This window comes from Echinops telfairi, unplaced genomic scaffold, assembly GCF_000313985.2.
Source record: "Echinops telfairi isolate 266 unplaced genomic scaffold, ASM31398v2 ScPeMD7_23;HRSCAF=83, whole genome shotgun sequence".
Taxonomy (NCBI): domain Eukaryota; kingdom Metazoa; phylum Chordata; class Mammalia; order Afrosoricida; family Tenrecidae; genus Echinops; species Echinops telfairi.
In genome coordinates this window covers 40,262,369-40,275,893 of record NW_022103920.1, presented here as the reverse complement: position 1 = coordinate 40,275,893, position 13,525 = coordinate 40,262,369, and the positions used below count along the sequence as shown (strand labels likewise).

General features: G+C 52.7%; 1 protein-coding gene across 5 annotated transcripts in view; it reads right to left on the bottom strand.

Moving 5' to 3' along the window:
• The window catches only part of ATXN7L1 (ataxin 7 like 1), a 277,172-nt gene that overhangs the window by 39,717 nt on the left and 223,930 nt on the right, over window positions 1–13,525 (bottom strand). For all 5 annotated transcript variants that reach the window (XM_013004689.2, XM_030885230.2, XM_045288834.1 and 2 more), the window contains one exon: window positions 11,175–11,397. In XM_013004689.2, the coding sequence (XP_012860143.1) occupies window positions 11,175–11,397 (223 nt within the window). The remainder of the gene's footprint in view (window positions 1–11,174; window positions 11,398–13,525) is intronic.

Genomic DNA, 13,525 nt, shown 5'->3' with positions numbered 1-13,525 from the left:
GTGGAAGCTGGACAATGAATGAGAGCAACGATGTATTTGAATCTGTCCTGGGGAAAAAGATTGACTAGAGCGCGGAGAGCTACAAGAACGAACAAACTGGTCTTGGAAGGAGTCTAGGCTCCTTAGAATGGAGAATGGGCAGACCTCGTAGTCCTTGGAGAGGGACCTCATGGATGGTCCACGAAAGAGAGACGCATTGACACAGTGGCTGCAACAGTCTGTCCAAGCACAGCGGCAATTGTGAGGCTGGCACAGGACAAGGCAGCTTTTTGTCATCTTGTACACAGGGCTACTGTGAATCAGAAGCTACTCGATGGTACCTAACAATTATGGGAACCCCACCACCATCCAGTGAGAAACCATGGCTTTTCCGGGACACTCAGTGACTCATGAGTCAGTCTGACAAGACTACATCTCTAACAGCTGTGAGAGCTGCCCCCTCCCTCAGCCTCCGTTCAGGTGGAACTGGCACGTGCCTGCACTGTGACACAAGTCTCACAACTGGTCTTTCCCGAGCTGCCGGAGGTTCAGGCTGGATTCAGAAGCAGCCGTGGAACAAGGCATATCATTGCTGCTATCACGTGGATCTTGGCTGAGATCAGAGAATACCAGAGAGATGTTTCCTTGTGCTTTATTTGCCTGGGTGCATCATAACAAACTGTGGCTATCCTTGAGAAGAATGGGAATCCCAGAACACTTCATTGTGCTTATGCGGTACTTGTACATGGGTCAAGAGACAGTTGTAAGACTAGAACAAGGGCATGCTGCATGGTTTAAAATCAGGAGAGGTGTGAGACAGGGTTTTATCCTCTCACCACACTTGTTCAATCTGTGTGCTGAGCAAATGGTCAGAGAAGCTGGATTATATGAAGAAAAGTGTGGCATCGGTTTGGAGGAAGGTTTATCAACGACCTGAGATACGCAGATGACAAAGCCTTACTTGCTGAAAGTGAGGAGGAACTGAAGCACTTGCTAATGAAGATCCAGGATTGTAGCTTTCAGGATGGATTACAACTCAATGTAAGGAAAACCAAAATCCTCAAAACTGGACCAGTGGGTAACATATTGATAAATGGAGAAAAGGTTGAAGTTGTCAAGGATTTTGTCTCGCTTGGACCCCTAATCAATGCTCATGGCAACAGAGGTCGAGATCAAAAGATGGGTTGCATTAGATAAATCTGCTGCACAAGACCTTTTTAGAGTACTCAAAAGCAAGGATGTTACTTTGAGGACTAAGGTGGGCCTGGCCCAAGCCATGGTATTTTCAATAGTCACATATACATGTGAAAGTTGGACACTGAATAAAGAAGCCTTGAGAAAAATTGATGCATTTGATATTGTGGTGCTGGTGAAGAATATTGAAATATGATGGACTAAAAGGACATCCTTAGAGGCAAGGATGGCGAGACTTCATCTCATATACTTTATACATGTTGTCAGGAGAGACCAGTCCCTGGAGAATGACATCATGTTTGGTAAAGTCAAGGGACAGCAAATAAGAGGAAGGCCCTCCAGGAGATGGATTGGCACCATGGTTGCAGCAATGGGCTCAAGCATAGGACCACCTGTGAGGATGCCCCAGGAGTGGGCAGTGTTTATTTCCATTGTGCATAGGGTGGCTATGGGCTGGAACTGACTCGATGGCACACAGTAACCACTGGTTTTAAAACAACAACTGGGTTTTCCATCTCTGGCTCTGTGGATGTTCTGATCTGTCTCTAGGCATACAATTGTGCCCATGCCATGTCTTTGCTTAAAGTCTCTGAAGGATGCCCACTGAGGACCAGGGCCAATGTCTTTGGCCACCACAGGAGATCCTTCACAGCTGGGCAGCCTCATGCCTCTTCCCTGCTACCCCCCACCCCCTGGGCCCCAGGCACCTTCTCTGCTGCCACACAGTAAGAACTCCTGCCTGGTTCTGTGCCTCCTGTGGGCTAGGTGGTCCTCTCTTCGGGTAGCCCTCTCTCCTGCCCTAAAGGGCACTTCCCACCCTCCCAATTGGCTGCCTTGCCTTGCTCAGTGCTGGCCATTCCTTCCTAGGTGTGTCTGTACTCTGTGGGAGAGCACTCGCTTTCATCTATGCATTTGTTTTTCTCTCTTGTTGCCACTTGCTGTGGAAGTGACTCTGACTCATGGTGGGTGGCCCACGCATGCCAAGTAGACCCGTTCCACAGGGTTCCAGGACCTGTCTTCCTAGCCACCTCTGGGTGGCTCCGAACCCCACTTCCAGGGACCCCTAACTGTGTTACGCGATGAGGTTTTATTTCTATGTCTATTTGTCCTGAGCAGACAATGAGCAGTCTGAGGAGTAGCCCTGGTTGCATAGTGGTTACTCACACTGCAAGGTCGGCAGTTCGAAACCACCAGCTGCTCCACAGAAGAAAGATGGGCCTTCTACTCCCATCAGCAGCTGGTCTTGGAAACTCACAGGGGCAGTTCGACCCGCCCCATAGAGTCGCTATGTCGACCCTGACATGGTGGCAGTGCGTGTGTCTGTCCTGAGCAGAATGGGAGCAGCCTGACTGCAGGAACCTTGTGCTCCAATGAGCCCAGTGTCACACACATTACCTGGCCCGTAGGAAGGGCTCAATGAGTGTTTTCAGAATGAATGGGCTCAAGGAAGGTTAAATCATAGATCCCATAGAACGCCCAACCAGCATGCGCCAAGTCCTGTTAAGATCACAGGCTTTACAGGAGAACTAGCCCGCAGCTGCCCCTGGTCTAGCGGAAGTCCGAGGTAATGAAGGTGAGGGTGGCGAGGCGCCCGGTGACACGCAGGAGCTCCCACCTTCTTCCCGCCATGCTGTTCTCTCCTTGTTCCCTCCTCCGCTATCTGTTGCTGTCCGTGGCTGCCATCACGTCAACCCCAACTCATGGCGACACCATGCAACACAAAGCCATCAGTCACAGCGCGGGCTCTTGCCATCCATTGGTTTTCTCTGACTGAGCTGCTTCGTCATGTGGAAGCTCTGCTGACACCTGCTCATTAGTCTCACTGCAACGTGCACGGCCGCGGAGGGCGTTGCGCAGGGAAGATGAACCCAGCTCTCCCGTGTAAAAAGTGAGAGGCGACCCTCGGGGCGCCAGGCCAAAGCGCTTGGCTGCTAAACTGAAAGGTTGGTGGTTTGAACCCACCCAACAGTTCTGCGCTGGCGCCCAGGTGGCATAGTGGTGACCGCGACGGGCTGCTAACCACAAGGTTGACTGTTCAAAACCACCAGCTGCTCGGCGGGATACAGACGAGGCTCTCTACTCCCACAGAGAGTTATAGCCTCCGAAATCCGTGTGTGTGTGTGTGTGCGCGCGCGTGCATGCGTGCAATTCTACCCTGCCTTACAGTGTGGGAAACGACCCCAGGGCAGTGAGTTTGGTTTTGGGTGGGAGTACTAATTCACTGGACGGCGCCCCAAAAGAACATTTGGAATGCGTTCCTTTCAGCATGTTACTGTTGTTAGTTGCCAACAAATAGATAACGACTCCAGGAAAGTGAAAGGGTTAAAATATTGGCAGTGGCATTTGGGCGCCATGTACTCCACCTCCCACGGGGTTAAGACAGCCTGCGGGGTAATTCTGGGCAGGGCAGTGACAGACAGGGGGCTGGGCGAGAGGCCCCAGGCCCTGAGGTCTCCGGTATGTCCCAGCCTGCGTGGCAGCGCGGGGCGGACACCCCGTTTTCCGAAGTTATCAGTCCAGAGCGGTGGTTTTACCCTGGTTCATGCCAGTACCGGGCCGCCGAGAGAAGGGCAACCTCCCCTCCCCCTGGGCGTGGTGCCGGCTCAGGGTTAGCCTCTCCCTGGGGGAAGTGCCCAGGCCCGGCCCTGGGCCCCGCCCCCCACGCGCCACTCCGAGAGGAGCCCCGCCTCCAGGGGGAGGGGACCTCCCCTCCCCCCCACCCCCACGCACTCTCGCACGTGCTGCGGGGCAAGCGGGAGGCCGCCAGCCTGCTGATTTCTCTTTCGCTTTGGCTCATTTTCCTTCTGGAGCAGCAGGCTCCGCTCTTGCATTTTTAATAGCGGAGCATAGTTGGCATTCAACACACACGTGTGGGTGATGAGGCCCGACGAGAAGGCAACCAGCCATGCGGGAGGGCGGGGGAGGGCGCCTCCTCCTGCTCCTGGTCCTCCGCCCGACGCGCCCCACGACCCCCACCCGGGGTCCCCCCAAGCGCTGCGGCACCACCATCCACTCACCCGCGGGCCCGGGGTGGCCTGGGCGACAGCGGCTGGGTACGTGGGGCTGCTGCTCAGTCCCTGCGCTGCCGGGGTCCCGGGGAGAGGCGGGAATGCTCATCTTGGCTCAAAAGGGGCTAACCAGCCTTAAGTCCCTCTCCACTGTCACCTGGAGGCCGCGTCGGCCCGGTGCCGCCTTCCTCGGGGTCACCGCGGCAGGGCCACGCACGCGTGCCGGAGGGGGCTCCACAGCCGCGGTCAGGCGGCGCCGATGCCCGCCCGCAGCGCCTTCCCCCTGTCTCTGACCCAGAGTGCTTTTTAAACCTGCCCGGGGCGCAGAGGGGAGGGAAAACGCAACCCCCCAGCCGTTAACCGCGCAGAATGCCAGCACGTGGGTCTACACTCCGATGAAGGGGAGGTTTCACGCAGCCCGGGTGAATTTGGGCTATTTAGGAAAGCGCGCCCCTGACTGGCTGGCTGTCAGTCACCTCTGGTCCGAAGACCAGGAACCCTTTCTCAAAAACCAAGCTCACTGCTCAGAGTGGATTCCCACTCAGCCAATAAAGAGCTCTCCAGGCACCTGGGTGGTGCCATGGTTAAGGCCCCCTGCTGCTACCCCAAAGGTTGGCAATTTGAACCCCCTCTTCAGTTCTTGGGGGGAAACCGTTCCTGTGAAGGTTCCATTAGACCCGAGCAACCCTACAGGGCAGGGGAGAGCTTCCATCCATCCAGTTTCCAAGGCTGTCACTGGGACTGCCACATCTTTGTCCTGAAGAGCAGGTCATGAGTTCAGCCAACAGCCAAGCACTTTAGCCACTGTGCCATTATGCCTCCTCTTCCTGTAAAGATTACACCTTAGAAAAACCTATGGGGCAATTCCACTTTGCCACATGAAATGCTTAAGAGTTAAAAATCAACTGGATGCCGCGGGGCAACATTAACAACAGCAGCACTGACCGATGGAGCCCGCAGGGAGCAGTGGGCCAGGACTCTGGGCTGCAGAAGGTTCTGTGCCCTGCCCAGTCCTCCCTCCAGGCTAAGATGAGAGAGGGGAGGTGGCTCCTTCCACCTTACAAGTGAATTTAAATGAGCCCAGTGAACACATCTTTGAATCACAGAGCCGGCAGACTCAGGGTCCCCTGACTTCCATGTCTGGACCTCCATTGTCTGATGTGGCAGCTACTGGCCACGTGTGACTATGGAGCACGTCACTGCAGCTGAGGAGCTACCTGAATTTTAGCTTTCATGAATTAAAATTGAAAAACGGATCTGCTGGCTTCCGTGATTAGAAAATATTGACTCACGTACAACGCTGACGTATGTTTGGAGCAACTCGGACATGTGAATTTACTGTATCATCTCTAATCATCATGAACTCTAAATACAGACTGTTTTCTGATGAGATGTCAGGGTTCAAACGGAGGTGTGTGGTAAGCTCACCTGGGATTTTACAGGCTTAGAAGGAAAACATTGAGAATGCACACTCTCTCATTGATTACTGGTTGCCATGAGAATATTTTGGGTCTATTTGGCTAAGTCAAATGTATGACTGCAATTCATTCACCTGGTTTTTCCGCCCCTTAAAATGTGGGTTCTAGAACTGCTCAGACCAAGTGCGTGGTACACATCATCTTTCCATTGGGCAGTGCTGGTCTAGATGATTCTGTGATGAAAGGTTAACTGTCTTCAGGAATGGACATTTTACAATCCCTTTCCATGGTCAGATCAATTCCACTCAATTCAACAAATATTTACTGAAAGAGAACCATGTTTGTGGAGTCAGCAAGAACCTGACCCAGAGCAGGGCCTTCTGTTATTACTGACCAGGAACAACGGGCCTGCTAATCTAGGGCAGAGCACAGAGAGCGCCTCCGGTGGGGAAAAATGTGAACCGCAGGACATGTCACAGGCAAGGTCTAAAGGCCCCTGGTGGTACAAACGGTTAAGCACCCTAAGGTTGGTGGTTCAAATCCACAGAAATACCTCCTTAGGCAAGCCTGGAGATGTGCTTCTGAAAGGTCCCGGCAGGAAACCCTCTACCATGGGCTAGAACCGGCCTGACCGCCATCAGCCATAACCACGAACCTAAAGGTTGGCGACTAGAGCCCACCAAGTGGTGCTGTGGACTGCTGACACAAAGGTTGGCAGTTCAAACCCACTAGCCCCTCCAAAGAAGAAGGAGGAGGCTTTCTGTCCCCACAAATATTTACAGTTTTTACAAAGCTAGGCAACGGTTCTATTCTGTGCCATGGGGTCCCTGTGAGTCCAGACTGACTTGCTGGCAGTGAGTGGGACTGCGGACGCAGGTCTGGCAATAAGCTTCAAACAGCCAAATACATCTTGTGGAGCAGGGTTAGTGTGCAGAGATAAGGGTTGATCAGGGGGCTGAAACTGACTGTGACGCCATGAATGGCAACTAAATGAAGAGTTGGCAGTTTGAAGTCACCCTGTAGTACCACAAAACGTAGGCTTAGTGAGTGGCTTCCATAACTATCAACAGAAGCAAACTCAACTGATAGTCTTGTATCAACTTGGCTGGGCGTGGGTTCTCAGTAGTTTTGCAGCTGGGGCTGAACACAATGCACACAACTCCACCAGGGTATTGCTGTGAGCAGCCAAGCAGTTGTGGGAAGATTAGGGTGGAGTCTGAGGATGTCTCCTTAGGGATGTGGCCTAGGTCCTATGTAAAAATAGACACTGTGGATAACTCCCCACTTCTTCCTGCTGGCTTGGACCCCGCATCTGGTGGGATCCAATGGCCAGTCTTTTGGTTAATGGTCAGGTGCTTTACCACCCCTTTTCTGTAGATGACCGCCAAGAAAACCCAATGGAGCAACATCCCGTAAAGAATGGGTCACTGGGAGTGGGGATCCAGTGACAGCAATGGGTTTGTTTTTGGCGTGGAGGGTGAAAGGGGGTCGGGCAGCATTTCAGGTGGTCGGCTTCCAGAAGAGAAGCTGCCCAGTGAGGTGGGCAGTGAAGACTGATGAGCACTTAGGGCACGCGGAGAAAGGAATGATCTGGGGAAGAACACTGGCCTGGTGGCTCCTGCCTCTTCGGACTCCTCCTCCTCCCTAGTCCCACCATCTCCAGGGTCCTGCCCTCAGCCCCGCTCTCCTCGAGCCACACCCCTGTCTGGGAGGCACCATCACTCATACTTCAATGTCCATGTTGAAACGACACGGGGGACCCTCAAATCTCTATTCACAACACATACCTCTCTCCTGCACTCCTGCCTGGTTCTAACATTCAGGGCCTCTATGTAGCTGCTTCTCACATACTTCAAAGTCTCCTGAACTCAATTCAGCCCCCACCCCCAAAACTCTGGCCCCTTCTGTCCTTCTCTTGTGGAAGGGGCAGGGCCATCCAAGTCAGAAACGTGCACATCATTCTAAACCCTTTACCTTGATTCCATACCATACAAATAACAGGTCCCAGCATCCTCTGGAGTTTTCCTCCTTTGTGTTCCTCACACACCTGCTCCCCACTTTCAAAATGTACTGAACCATCCACGATCCGTGTCCACTGTTTAACACGTACAGTCTAGTGACATTAGTGATGCTTGCTATGTTGTGCAATTATCACCATGATCTGTTCCTAAATCTTTTCATCACCCTCAATGGAAACTTAGCACCCCCTAAGCAGTAGGGCCCCCTTCCCTGCCCAGTTTGCCCCCGTTAACCATGAATAAACTCTGGCCTCCATGCCTGCACCTGGCCTCTTCTTCCTGCCCATTTCCATTTCTTTGATCCAGGCTGTTCCCACACCACACCCAGCAGCATCCTGGATGCCTTCATTGATTTCCAAGTGGTCTCTTGGGACAGCTGAAAGCTGCTCCCTTTGCAGCTCCACGAAGCTTTCAGAGTGAGCTCCCAACTCCCAACATTGGCACACATAGTGGAGCTTCATCATCGGGGCCACCCAGCCAGCTCCAGCTCCTGCCATTCCCCACATGCAAACCGCTCTCCACAGTCTGTTCCCTCTGCCTGGGACACTCTTCCCAGCGCTTTGTCTCGCTCACTCCTACTCGTCCTACTTCAGCTCAGGTGTAACCTCTTTTGAAAAACCTTTCCTGGGTCCTCAGTCCTTCTTTGGTGTAGCCAACATCAGCCTTATCTCATTGGCCTCTGTGCTGGCCGTCTCTCTTTCCACAGGCTCCCCAAGACAGCCTCAGGGCTGCACCGCTCAGTTGTTCAGGTGATTCGCTGCCCTAGGGTGAGGGGGAGTGAAGTCCACCTAGCCACGTGTGTACGCTGCTACAGGACTGCAGGTGGGGCTTTTTTGGTTTGCACAAAGGCGCCATGTGGAGCACCAGTGGCCCTTGTGTAGCTCCGTGTGGCACACAGCAGGTGTTCGTTAATGCTACATGAAGACAGGTGGATGTGTTAGGTAAAGGTACCCGGGGAAGGTTTGGGGGGACAGCTGGAGTAATGGGGAGGCACTGGATGATCAGGATTGGATCAGGATGTCTGCAGTCAAGTTGTAGAAGGCCCCTCAAGTGGGGCTGGGGGCTAACGCTAATTCAGTAGGCAATGAGGAATCTCTGAGAGTTCCTTAGCGATCGATCGTGACTTAGAATATTCATATTCACCATATTCAGGCTTGTGAATGGGGCTCAGAGAGGGTAAGTGACTTATTCAAGGCCACACATCAAGTCAGTCGCAGAACCAGGACTTGCTTTTCCCCAGGCTCAGTGGTTGACCTTCCTCCCTGCACGCTGGGAGCCACCGAGCCCCACCTGTCCAGCCTTGGGGACACTGCCTCTCCCCTCCACAGTTCCTGGCAGTAGTGAGCAGACATGGACCAATTAAGAGTGTGGGGCCATCAGGGCAGCCTGGCCCGGGGAGCACCTCTCCTTCTGTCTTCAGACTGGTCACCTACTTCCCTGCGTAAATCACCCATTCGCCGAGTTTTCTGTTCTCCGTGCGAGGGACACACTCTAGGCTTTGAGGTTTGGTCTCCAGGAGCGCAATTCTCCTGCTTGCAGCCATCTCGGTGACTCTGCTCTGGACTCTGGCTACTTTCCCCAGATTCTTTCAAAAACACCTCCTGCGTTGGAAGCTGCATCGGATGCGGGAGCGAATGTGGTCGCACCTAATCCCAGAGGCGTTGTGGAACGTTGGCCCCCTGGGAGCGCTCCTCCACGTTATACCTCACGCTCTGGGGACCACCGGCAAGCTCACTGCCTGGTCTGCCATGGGCCGCTGGAGGGCCTCCCGGCTCCGAAGCCCCCTGGCCAGGTGCTCCACTTCTGGTTTCTCTGTAGCTTATCTCTGAGCTCTGAATCAATTTTTTTTTTTTAAAGGGAGGTTGGACTCATTGGCCTTTACATCAGGTAGCATCTGCCCTATCCTGTGGCAGACAATGAGGTTATGTCATCAGGTATTTCCTGAGCATGCGCTGTGAGTCAAACAGTGTGCCGGCTGCATCTACACAGATGGGTAGAGTACTTATTCATCCCACAGACCAGGAAACAGAGGCCCAGCTATACCCAGTAAGTTTTCCCATGCCACCTAGCTGGGATTTGAACACAGGCAGTAAGTCCAGATACAATGCTGTGCTGGCAAACTCCCAGGTGCTCCCCGAGTCACGGGTAAGAGGCACTGGGCATTAGTGCCTCCTGACAGTCAGGCACAGAGGCCACCTGCGGCCATTCTCGGGTTGGACCTTCCCTCCCCAGCTATGCCTCAATTCCTCCAGGATGGACGAGGTTGGAAGGGCTTGGAGAGAACAAAGCTTGCCCGGATGTCCAGCTGGGCTGGGTGACAGGTAATGCCCATCCTTGGCTACCCTGTCCAGGCTCTCCCCTCTAGCACAAGAGACTCTGAATGGATCTGGCTAATTAGCTCCTTGCAAAGTCATCATAATTTCCGGGGCACACCGACAATGAGAGAGAGAGGGATGATTTCATTCCACCAGGGCTTTCAGAGGTAGGAGGTTGAGTGCAGTTAACAATCACTTCCTAACAGGATTCCCTTTCATTTAAATGCACCGCTGGCTTTGATGGGCTTTCCCTGGACCCCCTCTTCAGACTTCAGGAAGCCTCCGGGATGAGGCTCCAGGCCCTGTAGGAAGTCAATCCTCCCGTGTCCCAGGAGCCCTGCATGGTGCCGATGGTTAATGTACTAACCCAAAGACTGGAGGTTCGAGTTTACCCAGAGGTGCTTCAGGAAGAAAGGCCTTTTTTCAGAAGAAACATCTGAAAAAGTCAGCCACTGAAAGCCCTAGGGAGCCTAGGCCTGCTCTAACACACACTCTTGATGGCACCTGGCTTTCGTTAAGTGCTATACGGCGTGAGGCTGGACTCTAGACCTGATGGCCAGCATTGGAAGTCTGTCCTCGATGTCCACTTAGCTTCCCCACCTGCTCATTCCACAGGTTGCCTACCTCTTTTGACTTTTTGGTCAAGACCAAAAGAGAAAAAGATACACCGAACGTCTCTGATATTCCAGTCCCCTGGCACCTGCGCTCTCCCAGCTCATCCAAGGGATGACATGTGCCTTGGTTTTTCTCTCTGCCTCGGAGGTCGGCTCCAAGCCCCTGCCTCTGCTGGGACCTGGCTGCTTCTGGCAAGAAGGCTCTATGAGCAGGGGCCCGGCCTGGCCTCTCACTGGGCCCCCTATGTGTGCACTGGCTTCTTTACACTCTTTGCTGGGGCAGAAAATTGAGCGGTGAATGATGGAATAACCAAGGAGTATTTCCCTGTTACCTTTTTCTTAGACACAACTTGGCTCAGCTCTCAACAAAGAAAAGAAAAAGAAATTCTCATCACAGGCAAGATGGCATCTTAACACCCCCCCCCCGCAGCCCTCCTAACATTCAGGTCTCTTCATTTCATCATTCTAGGTTTCCGTCTCTTCCCTTCTCACTTCCCCAGATTCCGGGACACGGTGCCCAGGAAGAACGCCAGAGGGGAGACAGTGTTTCCCATGGTGACAGGGACAAGCAGTGGGGACAGCTGGGGAGAGACAGATGTTGGCTGTCTCCCCAGCACTCAACACTCACCATGTTTTATCCCTTGATCCTTTCGCAGAAAAGACTGTGTGCTGTTTGCTGCTGGAGGTAAGTAGATTGTCTTTGGGCGCTTTGAATGGCTTTGAGGTGCTGTTGGCAGAGTTGTGGCCGCTGAGGCAGGCTTTTGCTTTCACTGGTCCTAGCGATGTCCTGGAATTGGAGGGTGGAGATGCTGGAGAGGGAGACGGTCTGCACATTGGCCCATGTCTTCTCTCTACAGGGGGAGAAAGCAGAGAACTCAGCACATAGCTACTTACCAGAATGTGTGTGTGTGCGGGGGGGATGCTACCTAGCTAACCTGACCTCCAGCCAGGGACCTAGAGGCCACCACAAACCCCAGGGCAGTGAGCGGGTCAGGCAGGATCCCTCAGTGGGCAGGGTGGGGATGCTGAGCCAGGCAGCAGATACTGGAAGCAGAGTTCTGGTCTGCAGCCCACTCTTTGAAGGGGCACCTCTGAGTACGTTGGAACTGCCAACCTTTAGGCTAGCAGCAGATCTCAATCTACTGGCTCCTCGATCTAGTGGCTCCTTGCCTAAACCGAGTAACTTTCCTGGTTAACCTTTTTCTTTTGCAGCTAATCAAAACAGGCCTCGGTTACACACATACTTCCCTTTGAAGGTTTTGAAAGCCAAGAGCTACTTCTACGGCAGCGGTTCTCAACCTCTGGGTCGCAACCCCTTTGGGGGTTGAGTGACCCTTTCACAGGGGTCGCCTGATTCATGACAGTGATGAAGTATCAATTAAAATAGTTTCATGGTTGGGGGATCACCACAACATGAGGAACTGTATGAAAGGGTCGCGGCATGAGGAAGGTTGAGCACCACTGTTCTGGGGTCTCCATTTTGGTGTAATGGAGCGAGCCCTGGACTGGGAGTCAGGAGAATCAGGCTCTGGCTCCAACTATACATCAAACTCAGCTCTGGAGTTCATCAGTGAAGTGTCTTTGGTTCCTGCATCTTTACCAGTCAATGAAATGGGTCTCTAGATGCGTTCCAAGGCCTCTTTCCAGTCCATGGTGCCATCAGTATAAGGCACCCTTATACCTGCACCCTCCCTCCTCATCCTTCACGAGTCCTGAACGGGATAGCAATGACTGCAAAAGCCTTGGACTCTGGCATGGTATTCCTGGGAGAAATCCACCCTTTGTAATATTGTCCTGGCCTTTACAACCCGCAAGACAGGCAGGAAGCAGCCAGGCATCTCCTTCCTCACAGCTGAGTGACCAGAGGGGCCTCGAGAGGCAGGGTGACCCGCCAAGGTCAGGGCCAGTGGCTACAAGCGGAATGGGCCCACTGTGCCTGTCCGGGGCCCAGTCACTGCTCACAGAAGCAGGCAACGAACAGGCTGTATTGTGAACAAGATTCGAAGCCCAGGAACAAGAACGTGCAGGCGTAGTGTCATTAAAAGGTGGAACTGGCCTTTAAAGGTCAGCTGCCCTAAGCTCCTTCCTGGTGCCGAAGAATGTCAGATCAGAGGGGTTGTCGGTCACCAGCTTTGGTGATGATGCTGGGACTGGGGCCGAGTCTCCTGACTTTGAATCTTTAAGATAAGAACTTCACCACAGCTTTATTTTTACATCTCCCTGTGGCACTGTGGGTTACTAGTTGGGCTGCTACCCAGGTCGGCAGTTTGAAAGTACCGATAGCACTGTGGGAGAAAGATGAGGTGTTCTTCTCCCATCCCATCAGGAGTTACAGCCCCGGAAACTCACAGGGCAGTTCTACTACATCCTTGAAGGTTATTATGAGTGGGAATTGACCTCATGACAGTGATTTTCTTGTTTTTTTATTTAGTGTCAAACTAAAGGTTGAAAACACTACATGAAAACAGTTCATGATTAATCACATGGGAGAGTACTATGAAGGATAAGTGAATGGGCCAGACCAATGATTCTAAAGCCCCCTTTTCGGAGAATTCTGGTTAGTGAGCCTGGCTAACACACTCTACCCGGAACCTTACAGCAAGACCTAAACTGATAGGGATAAGTGATTTCTTGGCTTTGTATTTCAGTTCCACAAAGTCTTCTCAAACAACCAATGAAAGAACAAGTTGCATATAAAACCAATATGAATTGAGGCCTCTGCTCAAGCCCTCCCTCAAGACGAGAACACTTTGTTCTAACCACCCTCTGGACACGGTCGCTGAAGGCAAAGAGGGTGCATAAGCAAATGTGGTGAAGAAAGCTGATGGTGCCGGGCTATCAAAAGATATAGCATCTTGGGTCTTAAAGGCTTGAAGTTAAACAAGTGGCCATGTAGCAGAGAAGTAACAAGCCCACATGGAAGAAGCACACCAGCCTGTGTGATCATGAGGTGTTGACAGGATCAGGTATCAGGCATCA